General features: G+C 40.2%; 1 protein-coding gene across 3 annotated transcripts in view; it reads left to right on the top strand.

Moving 5' to 3' along the window:
• Positions 1 to 16365, top strand: part of prkcab (protein kinase C, alpha, b) — a 197520-nt gene that overhangs the window by 145149 nt on the left and 36006 nt on the right. For 2 of the 3 annotated variants that reach the window (XR_014030079.1, XM_081363977.1), the window contains exon 9: positions 11181 to 11321. Coding sequence is in view for 2 of the 3 variants with exons in the window: in XM_081363977.1 (XP_081220103.1) it covers positions 11181 to 11321 (141 nt within the window). In the remaining variant the exon portion in view is untranslated. Of the gene's footprint in view, positions 1 to 3956; positions 3987 to 11180; positions 11322 to 16365 lie in introns of all 3 variants that reach the window. The other variant, XM_081363976.1, reaches the window with a different exon arrangement.

Raw genomic sequence — 16365 nt, 5'->3', positions numbered from 1 at the left:
CCACTGTCAAGGTCACCATAGTTTCCATGGTGGTTGGTGGGTGTAAGTGTTTAGTTATTGTACAATAAGTTTTTGGGTTTTGCTTTTGTGTGTCTCTCTTTCCGGAAACTTCTTAAATTGTTTTGTTTTTCACCTCGAAGAGTCTTTTTTTGTCTTCATTCCCTCCCTCTCTCTCTCTCTCTCTCTGGGTATCAAGAGTATCAGCCAATTAACAGCTCATTACATTCCTTTCTTTGTTTCTTTGTTTTGGACTACCTATGCAAAATCTTTATTTGCAGCAAACTTGCAATGGATCTACAACAAAAAGAACAGTTGAGATGATTTGCACTGAAGCTTTACACTTTATATATGTAAGGCTGAACTGAAAAAAGTGAGGTGACAAGGAATTACACAAGTTTGAACTTTGATTCCTCTTGCATCATCGGAAAACAAATATGTATTTCACCCAAATTGTGAATCTGTGTTTCGACAAAGCAAAGACTAGGTATTGCTGTCTTGAAATGACAATAGAAATCCTTTTGTTTCGAAAACTGCTTCAGCAACATCGAGCAGAAATCATGACTGGACAATCTGATACATCTTCTTTCTGTTTACCGTCGTTTTTTTGTTGACGAGTGTGTCGTTTGTTCTGAGAGTAAGTGATTTGTCTGTGAGACAAATGTCTGTGATTTGTCTTGAGTCAGTTTCCATTACAGATTTGCGCAAAACGTTTGCAATTTTTTTTTTAAATGTCGACAAAAAACTATTGCGAAATGACGGTGTTTCCATTAACTGATGTTTCACGAGTTCACATCTACATATAATTAGTACAATAAGTTTATGCGTATTTGGCGTGCTGTCCGGGGGGAGGGCTCGGAGCTCGGAGTTAGGCCCGAACCCAGAGTACTCCCTCCAGTTGGTAAGTGTAGATGGAACTGGAAGTGAGGAGATGGGGTGGAGGAGGGATGCTGACAAACTTTCAATGAACAGAGATAGGTCTGCTGTGAATTTATACTCTGTCATTGAGTTGATTACTGATTAATCTCCAGCTGTGCATAATTTGGTTAATTATCTGAACCTGCTCCTCCTGAACTTTGTTAATAAAACATCATTATGCGACTAAAACTTCCACTCGCGATAAGTAAATCCAAAAACCATGGGACTTTGGTGGGTTTATGTACTATATCCCGGCCACTGCACTGGCCATTATTATTAATGGAAGGAGATGTATGTGTGTTTTACAAGCATTAATGGTAAGGAATGACCCTGATTATACTTGTGAGCGGCACATATGAGGTGTTTCTGGGTGTTTCTCCCTCATTTCTGCTTTGAGCTCTTGATTGTGGCATTTATTTGAGGTTTAGAATCCATTATTCCTGTAATTCTTTTGTCTTAAATGTGTTTAATAAAGAGCTCTGTCTCGTATTCTGTCCAAACACACCGCGTCGTCTACGTCAGGTGACTGTAAATGCCAGAGATGGGGGACTCGAGTCATATGACTTGACTCGAGTCAGACTTAAGTCGCAAATTTTAGGACTTGAGACTTGCTTGACAAATATTAATAAAAGACTTGACTTGACTTTGACTTGATATTCATGACTTGAGACTTGACTTGGACTTGAGGTAAATGACTCGAAATAACTTGTCTTTTTAAAAATAAATATCTGTATTTGAACGCACCGCAACAATCACGTGACGCAGCAGGAACGCGCGCTGTGTAAACAAAAGCCGTGTCGTAGTTGATGACGCTGAAGCGCGGGATCGTTCGCCAGCTGTGAAACGGTATGTAATGCGCAAGTTTATGATCGAATCAGAGAGAGAAAAATGCACTAGCGTGGTTTCTCGAGAGAGAAATCGCAGCTCATAAGCAAACTTAAGACGCTTCTGAGACATTAAAGTCACATCGATGTCATGTGTCTTTACGGGATTTTTACGGGTTGTGTGTGAACGCACTCTCTGATTCCGGAAAATCACTGGCAGTGTGAATGAACCTAAATCAAACTAACCCGAGTCAAATCTCGGGTCACTTTATCCGTGTATTTTCCGGAATCTATGTGTGAAAGGGGCTTTGGTCACACACCCTGACGAAGGCTCATTAGCCGCAACGCATAGGTGTGCAAGTAGCTACTTGTCACCTAATTTTAAAATATTAAAGCCATGATGAAATAAAGGCTTTCTATATATTTTTAATAATATTCGAGTGCCTTGGATTAATGATTTTTTTATGATCTGAATAATCCCTTACATACAAAAGCACAGCGAAAAACAAAAAAAATCTTGAAAATTAAAATCGTGTTAAAATATGTTAAAATATGCCATATTCCAGTTTTTCTTACCTGCATACATCCCTTTGTACTGTCTTTGTACCTTAGTTATATGCTACCAATATAGTCTGCTATCCCAGGGTTGACTTGAATGTTAAAAGAAATATAATTTTTTTTTAACTGTAATTTAATAATAGGCCTAATTAATAACACATTGGTACAGAGTCTACCGTTCTCTGGGATTTGTTTTCATGATAATCGAATGTAAAGAGTTTTATCTCTAAAAACTGATTAGCTTATAACGCTAGAATATAGGGCATAGAGTAAGTAAAAAGAAATCGCTAGTTAATACCACTTGGCCTATAACAAGCACCCTCATTATGCTACCGTGTTAGTGTGGGGCTATTTTGAGCCTTGTTAGTGGTATTAACTAGCCATTTCTTTTTATTGTAAAAAGACACCTACACACAAAGAAAAAAAAAACATACAGACTTTCGAACCGAACCATGCATACACAAATAAACAAAACAAAAATTCAAACTGGCAAGCACAACCATGCACACATGCAAACAAACAATACACTCTTCACTCAAACACACGCACACACATTCACTCACAAATATTAATGAATCAATCACACTCAATCAAATCACCTCTCTCTCTCTCTCTCTCTCTCTCTCTCTCTCTCTCTCTCTCACACACACACACACACACACACACACACACACACACACACACACACACACACACACACACACACACACACACACACACACACAGACAGAGAGAGAAAGTCAATTCAATTATTACTATTTTTTTCTTGTTATTCTTTTGTTAAAAAGGAAAGATCTAACTTGTTGTTAAGGATGTGTTCATGTTCCATAAAGGGGATGCCAGTTTGAAGAATGCCATTTGGTGGCATAGGAACCATTATACTTGAATTGTGAATTGTTTAATATCTTTTAATGGTCTTCTGTAGTGTTTGAGGCATATTTATTTTTCATGCTTTAATGTTGGCCTAATTTCAGTTACATTTACATTTTAGGCTATGTAGTTTGAAATTTTATTTCTTTTTTAGATTTTTAACCACTCAGCTGTATGTGGAAATGCATATTTAAAAAAAATGTTGCAAATAAAACCATAGTCCACAACTTATGTAGTTTTAACTTATTTTAATATATAAATTCTGTGAAATCATCAAACGTTTGTATGACTTGCCAGTGACTTGTGACCCAAGCTACGACTTGACTTGACTTGCTTGACATAAAGCAGTGACTTGACTTGACTTGACTTGCTTTTCACAAAATTGACTTGGACTTGCTTGAGACTCGAAGGTTAAGACTTGAGACTTACTTGTGACTTGCACATGTGTGACTTACTCCCACCTCTGGTAAATGCGTTTCCATTGCAGTTTCGCAAAATATATATATTTTTTTCGAATTGCCTGAAAAACCACCTCATGTGAGCGTAAAAACTTTTTTGCGATAAATACGAGTTTTTGCGAAAATTATGTGTTTCCATTGGGCGTATTTTCAATTCGCAATTTCAATTTGCGCAATTTGAAGGGTAATGGAAACGCGGCTAGTGTTGGTTTGAGTGATCCTCTTTCCCGGTTTAGAGACGTTTTACTCCTGATTTCCAGCAGTCTGAAGAGAAAAGAGCTTCTCAGTCCTCAGTTATCCGGCTAACATGCCAGTTTTTTCCCTCTTATAGGCCTGTCAGTTCAATTTCCACCTGCTGAAGGTACAGCCTGCTCGCCTCTCATCTGTCTCTATCTGTTCATCACAGATTCACACTGATTATTTGTGTGGCTCAGGCTGCAACAAAGAAATCAGATTTACTAACAAAGATGCACTCCAACTTTCAGGTTTCTATTCGCTTTTACTTACACGATTCACACACACACACACACATGCACACACACTGCTCTCTTTCTTTATTGTTCAAATGAAGATTCCCTGATATCTGACCTCTGATCACTGAAAGAGGTGATTTAAAAATGACAATTATCAGCAATTTATTAAGTAAACTGTTATAGGGGTGTAACGGTACACAGAAGTCACGGTTCGGTACGTACCTCGGATTTGGTGTTCGGTACAACAGAAAAAAAGCAGCTAATCCCCAATGCTAGATTTCTTTTCATTTATTTTGAAACAACTGTAGTGAAAATTACAGTTTGTTCCACCTAGCGTCATTTAGTCCCCTAGTTGGTACAGTACAGCCCGCTTTAGTGTATTAAGCACCAAACAGTAAAGATAATGCAAAGAGAACAAAAATCTGTTAAATCTATGGTAAAAAAAAAAAACGGCAGCCGTGGTTGCCAGAAATTTACTGTAAAAAAATATGGTAGCAACATTTTAGGTTTTTACAGACTTAATTTAAATGTACAGTTCACTATCTGATATAATATTAATTTACGGATCTATTGAAGTACTAATATCTGTTTGGCATCATTGTAATACTCTGACAACCACCAATCAGAATGGTGATGAGAGTCACATTATGAATCAAAACTATCACAAGCTGAGAAAGTTAATATTAATATATAGAAGCTGCACAGTGTCATTCACACAAACACTAAACACCATCATGGAGTAAACATTAATTTAACATTTAACATTAAACCCTAATGTTAATAACTGATTAGAAAAAACTAAGAAAAACTATGAAATAACATAGTTATTTAAAAAAAATACATCATATGTGAATTGCCATGCTGGGAATTGTGGGAATGTCAATTTACGTTTTTTCACTGTAAATTATACAATTTGTTCTTTTTCCACTTCCAAAAACTGTAAATTTAATGGTTATTTTACTGTAAAAATGACATTACATGTAGGGTTAGATCTATCACAGTTATTCACCGTATATAGTACGTAAACTTTCTGTTAACCAGTAAACAGTTTTTCACTGTACATTTTTACCGTTTTAATCACAATCCGTAATAAAAAAAAAAAAAATTTACCGTTTTAAAAAAAATGTTACCGTTAAAATCACAATAATTTTTTACAGTAAAATACTAATTTATGGTCATACAGAAAAGTGTAATCATTCAAAACTTTAAAAGGTATGTTTTTATTTGTGTACACTCACAAAACATTGTGCTTTTTAAAAAATGAAGAAAACAAATTCCTTTCCATAAAGGGTTATGGTTCCTGTAACGGTGGTTAGCAAACAGCATTGCATTACCGCACGCGCCCCCGAGTGTGGATCGTCTGTGACTGACTGTATTCGTCGTCTGATGTATTCACCAAACCGTGACATCCATGGCCCGAGGGTTTGGGATCAATACATGTACAGTTACACCCCTATTATATACCCATTATGTGGCAACAGTGATGAATGGGACATTCCAATTGGATGATAATGCAATGCAAAATTAATATTGTATTTTACAAGTTATATTCCTTTATATTACACAAATAAAAAGCTGCACACACACACACACACACACACACACACACACACACACACACACACACACACACACATTATTTATTCCATTTGTGAAGCCATAAGCACTGCAGTTGTTAGTAAATAGGCAGAGCACAGGAGCTAAAGGACAGGCTCTGGTCTTTTGGCTGTTTGTGATCTCTGCATTGTCCTTCTATAGTTTATAGAAGGCTTTCACACACACTGACCCTGAGCATGTTTCATGTGCATCCTGAACGAATGACACACTAGATCACGCCACAGAATAATGCTGTTGTTTCACGGCTGACGTCCTGAAGTGCACTAGTGTTTGAGTTGCATGAGCTCACTTACACGAGATCTCCAGTGGAGGGCAGCACATCATAACTCTTCTACTCGTTTACTATCTCTCAAAGAGAAACATGCTAATGAAATGTCAATGTTCAATCCGTAAATGTGTGCATGTAAGAATAGATTAATAAAAATGCATTATTGTTACTCTGGACTATATATATATATACAGTCAAGAAATACTGAAAGTTGATTATATTCGTACAGACTTTACAAAATGTGGTCCCACTTTATATTAGGTGTCTTTAACTATTGTGTACATAGGTTAATGTATGTATTGTGTACATACGTGTAATTACATTGTAATTACAATTGTAATTTAATTTGTAATGACATTTTTTCCACATGCTATTGAAAATTGGGTTACACTTTATTTTAAGGTGTCAGTATTACAGTGTAATTATACATTTAAATACTGAGTAATATTAATTAACTACATGTACTTACTATAAGGTTATGATTAGGGTTTGGTTGAGGGTTAATTGCATGTAATTATGCATAATTTACTGTTATTACTATGGTAAGTACATGTAACATATGTAACAAGGACACTGTAAAATAAAGTGTTACCAAAAATTTTATAATACTTTGTAATAATAACATAGAGACACAGGGAATGGTGTGGAGAAGAGTGTGTGTAACTTTTCCTCTGTAAACACGGGATATTTATACACTGTGTGTACTTGGAGTCTTATCCGACCAGGGTTTCTGCGAATATAAACATTGTGATCATGTTGTTTCTAAGAACAATATGTAAAAGAAGTGCATTGTATCTCACACTATGCTTTAATACATAGAAATAACATTTTAGTTTGGGGACCAATTCTTACTATTAAGCACTTGCTTATTAGTTTGCATATTGGCTGTTTATTAGCACTTATAAAGCACAAATCAATGCCTAATTCTGCATTACCATATTCTACAGCTCTAAATCCACCCCAATACCTGAAATAAACTGCAACAACAGCCTTACTAACTGTTATAAGCAGGAAATTAGGAGTTTATTGAGGTAAAAGTCATAGTTAATAGTGAATATGTGTGACGCTTTATTTTAAGGTGTCCTTGATAAGGTGTAAGTATTGAGTAATATTGATTAACATGTACTTACTACAGGGTTAGGGTTTGTTTTAGGGTTAGTTGCGTGTAATTATGCATAAATTACTGTCATTATTACACATGTAACAAGAACACTGTAAATTAAAGTGTTACCAATATATCACAGAAAACGTCATTTAAATTCAGGTGACAAAACAGATTCCACTATTGTTTTATTTTGCAAAAAGAAATCCAGCATTTATTGTTATCTATGAAAAACATTTTTTTTTTTTTTTTTTGTGTGTGTGCATTTTTTTTAGCACAGAATAGTTGATGGTAGTGTTTGACATCTGTGTGACGTTTATGCTACACTGTAAACATAACTTGTTGTTCCAACTTAAAAAAGTAAAAAAGTTGCCTTAAAAAAGTTGTACTTAGTGACAACTTTGATATTTGAGTTGACTAAACTTAAAATTTTAAGGCAGCCCAAACACTTACTTTTTTAAGTTGAAAACATTATTATTATTTCTTTTTACAGTGTAATACACTGATTTTGGTTTCCAGAAAATATGATATTAGTTTGTTTTAATTGCGGGTTCATGTTTCACACAGTATGTGAGGCTGGTAAACCTAAAATCAACCACACGATGGCTCTCTTCATACGTTTATGACCATGTAACAAACGCTTTTATCCATAGTCTTTTACAAATGAGGAATAAAGCATAAAAGATTGATGCTAAGGAGGCAGAAACAATAGAATAGCAACATACATAGAAGAAAAAAAGCACTAGCTAGAACCTGCACTCAAATATTTTAGGAGTCTGAAGATGTGTATATATATTATATTATGCATATATATAGTGTATAAATTATTAATGCAGCTGCAAATTAGTCACATTCTTGTGTAACATCTGATAATTGTGCTGGACATTAGCCATGCTGCACACCTGCATACGACATGTCTGTCATTTCTAGAGGAAATCATTAACAATGTGAGGGGATTTATATCCGCAGCTTCAAATTAAACCGGCATCTGAAACCTTTAATTATTCTTTGGCATTTCTCTGTCACGGTGTCGGTCGGAGGACACACACGTCTGAGTGAGGCTGATAATGTTCCTCTGGCACATTTCCATTATGAAATGGTGATGTTTAAAGTGCATTTTATTAATATTTTAACATTGTCACATAGAAGGTCTTTAAGTGTTAATAAATGGAATTGTGCCTGTTCAAGCTAAAGTTATTAAATATTAATTAATATGATTAAAAATATAAAATAATATAATTTTTTTTTTATTCTAACACTCCTCAAAAAAAAAATGGAAAAATACCTAAATTGTCAACTGTTTACTGTTCAAGTAATTGTTTAGGCATAATGAAGAACACAAAAGGCTCCTGTTTTGTAGACTTAAGGTCCGAAGTCTTCGCACGTTAAAAAAAAATCGGATGGTGTTCGTTTTACTGCGTTTTTCGCATCAGTAGCAAGCAATTTGTTAGATGTTTTGACAATTCAGAGCCACCGAATGACAAATACGAGAGTGTGCAAGGACCTTTACCCTGAACATTGGGAATAGTGTGGAGTCTATCACAGTGCACAGCTATAAATAGCAGATAGAAACAAAATAAAGAGTGCATTAGTGCCCTAGATGCTGTCTGTCTAACAGGATGAAGTGTATTGTGATAGTAGAAAGCAAGAGTGAGAGTGTGAAAGACGCCGGAGGTGTAAATGCAGGTTTTGAAGGAGGGTGACGACCCCTCATTATCACTGTCGACTGTTGAGCCATGAAGAGTCTCACTCTGATCCACTACATACACACACACATCCATCACGCCTCCTGTGAACAGATCTTCTCAAACATCTGGTAGTCCATACAGGAGACTTGTCATGATGAAAAGGCTGTAAGGTACATGTATCGACCTCTCAGATCTTCATTTACCAGAGTTTTTTATTATTTGGACGATGGTCTCTCTGCCAGGGAAATTCAGCATGAAACCTAAAGGGAGATTTGGAGAGATCAGTCTCATCAGTTTTCTTTGAGCTGGCCATTTGAGCTGTCAGGAATGAGAGCAACAAAATGGAGCTGAGTTTAACTGTCGGCCTTGTATAAACTAGGGGTGCGCTGATCCGATACTCAGTATCATCGGTATTGCTCCGATACGCAAATTAGACATGACAAGACCGATCTTAATCCGATATTGTGCATATGAGACCCTGGACCACTAAACCAGTCACTTGGGTCACAAGATGTATGAAAGCTGAATAAAAAAGCTTTCCATTAATGTATGGTTTGTTAGGGTAGGACGATATTTGGGCGAAATACAACTATTATGAAGATCTGGAATCTGAGGGTGCAAAAAAATCTAAACATTGAGAAAATCTCCTTTAAAGTTGTTCATTTATGTTGGCGATTGTGCTGCATTCACTCACAAAAATACATGTTTTATATATTTACGGTGGGAAATTTACAAAATATCTTCATGGAACATGATCTTCACTTAATATCCTCATGATTTTTGGCATAAAAGAAAAATCGATGATTTTGACCTATTCAATGTACTGTTGGCTATTGCCACAAATATACCCGTGCGACTCGTGACTGGTTTTGTGGTCCAGGGTCACAATTGTCAAATTGGCTGTACAGCTCAGGCCTGACCCAGACAGCAACATAGTGTCGGCCCAGATCCGGCTCACATCTGGCGCACGTTGAATCCACATGTTTCTGTCTCTCCCCAGCAGATGTGGATGTCTCTCGCCCTGTCATTTCCACACAGTCCTGACCGTGTTACAGCACTTTTCAGAAGTGCCATAACATCTAGTTGAGCACGCAAGACCCTAGGACTTTTGTCGCACTTGAACCACGAAGGTGTTAAAGGGTTAGCTCACCCAAAAATGAAAATTCTGTCAGTATTTACTCTCCCTCATGTTGTTCCAACCCCGTAAGACTTTCGTTCATCTTCGAAACACAAATTAAGATATTTCTGATGAAATCTGAGAGCTGTCTCACTCAGTGAACGAACGTCAGAACGAAGGCTCACTATTGGCCAACATCACACACATGACCAGCGTCGGCCAATAGTGAGCCTCCGTTCTGACGTACAACCCAGAAGGGGGTTAAAAAGTATTAAAATGTCCTTAAAAAGTATTAAAATGTCTTAAATATTTCTGGTCACATTACCACTAAAATGTCTCCAGTCTGACGGACCTAATGTCCGTCAAATAACCAGTGAAGCATCGAATCGCGAGAATGATTCAGATTTTATTACATAAACAGCTATTGATAATGATAATGATAATGTAGGCTATTTCTGGTAACGCTGTTGAGGCTCGCGCTGCTTGTCTTTGAGATAGATTTTATAGGAAGAAATCAAAACAAATGAGCATAACGGCACACATAAGAAACATACTGAGGTAAAAATTCAAAATGTTGAGTTTTATATTTATAACATATGTGATATAGTTAAGTAACATAACATGACAGGAGCTATTTTGCTGAATATTCTCACAATTGCATATGTTAAATTGATTTTAGTTCAATAAACAAGCAGTTAATATTAAATTATTTCAATTACTTAGGTTAAATATTACACGTATGTAATATAATGTGTATTTCGATCACAGGTTTGGTGAAAAAAGTCTTAAATTTAACTTGTTTATATCTGTAGACTTGGACTATTTTAATAATGTCTTTACTAACTTTTCTGGGCCGGCAAGTTTCGATCCCATAGAAGCTTATCGAGGAGTGAGACAGCTGTCAGATTTCATCAGAAATATCTTAATATCTTAAGTCTTACGGGGTTGGAACAACATGAGGGAGAGTAATTACTGACAGAACTTTCATTTTTGGGTGAACTAACCCTTTAAAAAAGTTACAATCCTTCACTCACGGGTCAATTTGACCCCCTTAGGAATGAATGGGATTCGAGGAATGCTTCAGTACACATAGAAAAACCTAAAAATGCTCAAAATTCTAATTAAAAATGCTAAAACTTGACCAAAAAATGATTTTATAATGTCTACATGTGTATCTGAATGCATACTGAAGAGTAACTGACTATTCACAATAGAAGTTTCAGTGCCAGACGTGAGTTTGAGCCTGTGTGTGTGTGTTTGGTTACTGATCACTCTCCTTCACTCTTGTAGAAAGCCAGGCTCGGTCCTGGGAAGAAAGTCATCACTCCCTCGGATCACCGACGCTTCAGTTTACCATCCGGGAACATGGACAGAGTTCGGCTCAACGACTTCCATTTCCTGGCTCTTCTCGGCAAAGGCAGTTTTGGGAAGGTCAGTCGCGTCCCAAGTGTCCCTGACACGTACAGCCACTCATTAGTAACCCAAAACACACTTTTTAGAACGAGAATACTTAGTAAGAAAGTCACACTTTTTTTGCATTCCCAGACAGTCGGCACAGATCCGGCCCACATCTGGTGCGCGTTGAATCCACATGTACCGGATGTGGGCCGGATCTGGGCCGACACTATGTTGCTGTCTGGGTTAGTTCCCTTTCGAGGGAACTCGCGATGCGTCAATGACGCTTTGGGAACGCTCCTGCGTGATTGCGTCTGAAGCACCTATGTCAACTAGTCCAATGGCAAGAGTGGGCGTCACGGGCGGGTGACGTGACGACCAGGAAAGGATAAAGGACATCCGGTTTAGAACCGCGCTAGCTTCTGTGCCTCAGCAAGCGCTCTGTGTTATAATGTCTGTCTTATTTATTGTTGTCTGTCACAAGCATAAATATTATGGCGAACAAAACAACCTTAGATCGTGTGTTCCTCCTTGCCCTCTGTCTTTACGGGTGGGGATACACACGGTGTATGTGTTGTTTGTTTGAAACGGAGCATGTTCTGTCAGCGCTCGAGGGTGCTGACTACGAGCATTGTGAGTTAATATCGTACTCGCTCCGTTCCCGCTTGTCACTCTTTGAGGAGGGTGTTCAGGCTCGCGTTCCTCGCAATGCCGACACCGTGTTGCCGAGGCAGCACGGAAGTTGGTATTGTGGGTTCGCAAATAGATCTCGCGGAGAGGTTAGAGACGGGCTCCGCCTTTTCTCTGGCTTTATCCGGGGGATCCAGCGCTCTCTCTCTGCGATCGGAAGCACGCGCCGCGGCTTCTTCCGTCCTGGTTAGAGAGCCCGGTGTTTCAGCAGTCTATCTCTGAGGAGGTAGAGTGCTGAGCATCGATACATGTCCACAACCACAAGCATATTATATATATATATATCTAGACAGGAGTATGGGGAGCAAACAGCTTTGGATTGTGTGTTCCTCCCCGCCCTCGCTTCATTACGAGTGGGGACACACGCGATTCATGTGTTGTTTGTTTGGGAGTGGAGCGTGCACGGTCAGCTCTAGTAAAATAAGGAGGCTGACAGTGTTCATTCATAAATTCCCGACGTGTAATTTTTGCACTATCGAGAGTTTAGCTCTGCTCCCGATGGCTTTTTTCTCGAGGGAAGAAAGTCAATAAAGATTTTTTGGCTCGGATCTCGCGGGTGCTGAGGCAGCGCGTAGATTACGGGGTCTGCTATAACAATAATAGTGGACTGGCTACGTTCATTCATGAACATTTCCGACGTGTGTTCACTATCAAGAGTTTCCCCATGCTACTGTTTATTTTAAAAAAGACTGCAATAAGAGTCCAGTGGTTATGCAAATGCAATGCATTTATTAAAAAATAAATAAATAAAATTGTGTATTGCAAGCTATGAATTTATGATTCTTTTATTGCATGTTGAAACTATTATATATATATAAGCCTATATATAAATATATATTCAGCCTTTCATCTAGACTATATTAAATTGTCTGGTTGATTTTTTGCTGTTTAATTCTGAGGAATTAAATAAGTGAGCTGCATTTAAAATGTGCTTATCTGACTTTCATTAGTTAGATTCATGTATATGTTCAGTAATTCATCCAGACCGTGTTAACTTGTCTGGTTGATCTTTTTCTATATTTAATTTTGAGGAATTAAATGGTATAGTTTGGTGCTACAGTTGTCCACCTCCGAGGAGATGGATGTGCTGAGCATCGAGTTAAGGGAATTGAAGATTCTACATCTCAATCTTCTGTGGACAATGAGTTTAGAGTTTATAACTTTGCAATTGGGGCTGCTGGGCGGAGCAGCTCTAGCCATTAACAAACTCATTGTACAGACAGAGTGTCATTTCCTGTGCTCCCCCTCAGAAAGATTGGGGACCAGAATGGCATTCTCAACAGAAGCCTTTAAAGCAGAAGATGGATCTGAGGACTGTTTTTCTGTGAAAAAGGTTTTCAGCCAAGGTCCTGACGCCACTGGTGTCAGACCTCTGAGGGCAACCCCGACCGGGGTGGAGCGGTGTACACCTCATTATACGGTGCCCGCCCCACCTCGGTGCCCTCAGGAGGCCGTTCTGCCAACCCCGCACCCTTGGTCTCGGGGCGCAGCGGTTTCCAGCGAGCACATGGCTCAGTGTCACCACGACACTGTGTCAAACTCGCACCCTCTGAGGGGGTTCAAAAAGAGTCAGTTCGGTTGTTTCCTGCCAGAATGCTTCAGGTCACCGAAGTGGCTGTTACAATAACACCAGAGGCCAGTCTCGAGAGACTGGTACCCTTAGTAGATTTTCTGACAGAGTGGAAGAATCTGCCGAATATATCTCCATGGGTCCTGCAGATAATAGAGAGAGGTTACAGAATACAGTTTAGTTTTCCTCCACCTCGTTACAACGGGGTGCTACTCGCGTTAGTACATCCCGAGCAGGCTCTGGTAATGGAGCAAGAAGTAGAGTCTCTATTAGCGAAGGGAGCTATAGAGCAGGTGTACTCTCCCGACAGAGAATCGGTGTTTTACAGCTGCTACTTTATTGTTCCATAAAAGGATGGGGTGCTGCGTTCCCATTTTTAGATCTTCGTCTGTTGTATCGTGCAGTCATGAAACTCAAGTTCATTATAGTCACACTCAAACAGATTGTGACTTTTTTCAGATCCGAGGACTGGATAGTCACAATAGATTTAAAAGGCGCTTACTTCCATCTTCCCTCAACAAAGGAAATTCCTGAGGTTTTCTTTTGGGGGCAAAGAATACCATTATCGGGTGCTTCCATTCGGTCTAACTCTATCACCCTGCACGTTCATGAAGTGCGTAGATGCAGCTCTGGCCCCGCCAGGCTGCAGGGCTACGCATTCTGAACTACATCGATGACTGACTGATTCTGGCGGAATCGGAGCAGTTAGCAGTTTGGCATCGAGATGTCGTCCTCGCTCAGATGAAGAAATTGGGGTGAGACTCAATGCCAAGAAGAGTGTGCTTTCTCCACTACAGAGAACCACTTTCCTTGGTGTGGTATGGGATTCAGTCACGGTCCGAGCCATACTTTGCCCGTTCGTGTAGCTGTTATCCTCGCAACCACAAAAGAGTTGAAGCTAGGCCAGCCACGCACTGTGAAACAGTTCGAGAAACTGTTGGGCCTCATGGCAGCAGCGTCCAATGTGATACCCTTTGGCCTACTGTACATGAGACTCTCGCAGTGGTGGCTCAGAACCAGAGGGTTCTCCCCGAGGGGAAACCCACTTTGTATGATCAAGATCACGCGGCAGTGTCTCCGCGCCTTGGTTATATGGAGGAATACTGGTTCCTATCTCACATGAGCAGTCACGCATTGTGAAACAGTTCGAGAAACTGTTGAGCCTCAAGCAGCAGCGTCCAATGTGATACCCTTTGGCCTACTGTATATGAGACTCTCGCAGTGGTGGCTCAGAACCAGGGGGTTCTCCCCGAGGGGAAACCCACTTCGTACGATCAAGATCACGCGGCGGTTTCTCCGCGCCTTGGTTATATGGAGAAATTAATGGTTCCTGTCTCACGTGAGCAGTCATGTATTGTGAAACAGTTTAAGAAACTGTTGGGCCTCATGGCAGCAGCGTCCAATGTGTTACCCTTTGGCCTACTGTATATGAGACTCTCGCAGTGGTGGCTCAGAACCAGAGGGTTCTCCCCGAGGGGAAACCCACTTCGTACGATCAAGATCACGTGGCAGTGTCTCCGCGCCTTGGTTATATGGAGGAAATACTGGTTCCTTTCCCAGGTTCCGGTGTTGGGAGCTCTTTGCCATCGAGTTGCTATCTCGACAGATGCTTCCCTCACCGGCTGGGGAGCGGTATTGGGAGGCCACTCATCTCAGGGCCTGTGGAGGAGTCATCATCTTTTTGGCACATAAATTACCTGGAGATGATGGCAGTCTTCAATGCGTTGAGACATTCCTCCCAGACCTGAGGGACCATCATGTGCTTGTCCTTACAGACAACACGTCAGTGGTCTCTTACATAAATATGTAGGAGCAGACATCCTGTTGAGGCAGGGGCTGAGGCCCGGGGAATGGAGGCTCCACACCGAGGTGGTGGAGCACATTTTGGGGGGTTTATGGCCAGGCACAAGTGGATCTGTTCACGTCTCAGGATACGACGCATGGTCCACTTTGGTTCTCCCTCACACACCCAGCTCCCTTGGGGCTGGACGTTGTGGTATGGACATGGCCGAGGCTACGTCTGTACATCTCTCCCCGATTATTCTGCTCCAAGGAGTTCTGGAGAAGGTCCGCCGGGACGGAATAAGTCTACTATTTGTAGAACCGTACTGGCCGGTCTGATTGGTTCTCAGACCCGGTGTCTCTACTCGATGGCTCTCCCTTGGAGATTCCAGTCAGGAGGGACCTTTGGTTTTAAGTGGGAGGGGTGACCATTCACCCAAAGCCCAGATATATGGAACCTGTGGGTTTGGCCTCTGAGGGGGCCAAACTCATTGACTTGGTCTCTCAACTGAGGTTGTGGAGACCATACTTCACTCCAGAGCTCTCTCCACGAGGAAACTTTATGTATTTAGTGATGGGTTTTCACTTCATATTGCGGGTCTCGGGCCCAGTTACTGCCCGATTGGTACAGTGCTGGAGTTACTGCTTGCTTGTTTTTCCGCAGGGTTATCCCCTTCCACACTGAAGGTGTACGTGGCAGCCTTAGTGCCTACATGTCCCTTTTGGTGGTATTTCCCTGAGGAGGGGGAGAAAGGGGGGGACCTTTGGTTGTTTCCTCCGTGGTGATTTTAGACCAGGACAGGAGTATGGCGGCTTAGAAGCCTTATTATATATATGTAGATATCCCTGTAGGGTGTGGTATGCGGCAGGCTGGTCCTCTCCGCTCACATTCGTAAGGTTTTGCAACTTCGACCTGGGTGCTTCCCCAGGTTCTCCAGTTCTCTTGTCTTAGTTGTGCAGTATTCACACAGACAGGTTCTGGTTCGTATGGCGTGTTGGGCATTCTCGTTCCCAAAGCGTCATTGACGCATCGCGAGT

Source organism: Scardinius erythrophthalmus (genome assembly GCF_964197995.2).
Source record: "Scardinius erythrophthalmus genome assembly, chromosome: 1".
Lineage (NCBI taxonomy): Eukaryota > Metazoa > Chordata > Actinopteri > Cypriniformes > Leuciscidae > Scardinius > Scardinius erythrophthalmus.
This window is presented reverse-complemented; position numbering and strand designations above follow the sequence as displayed.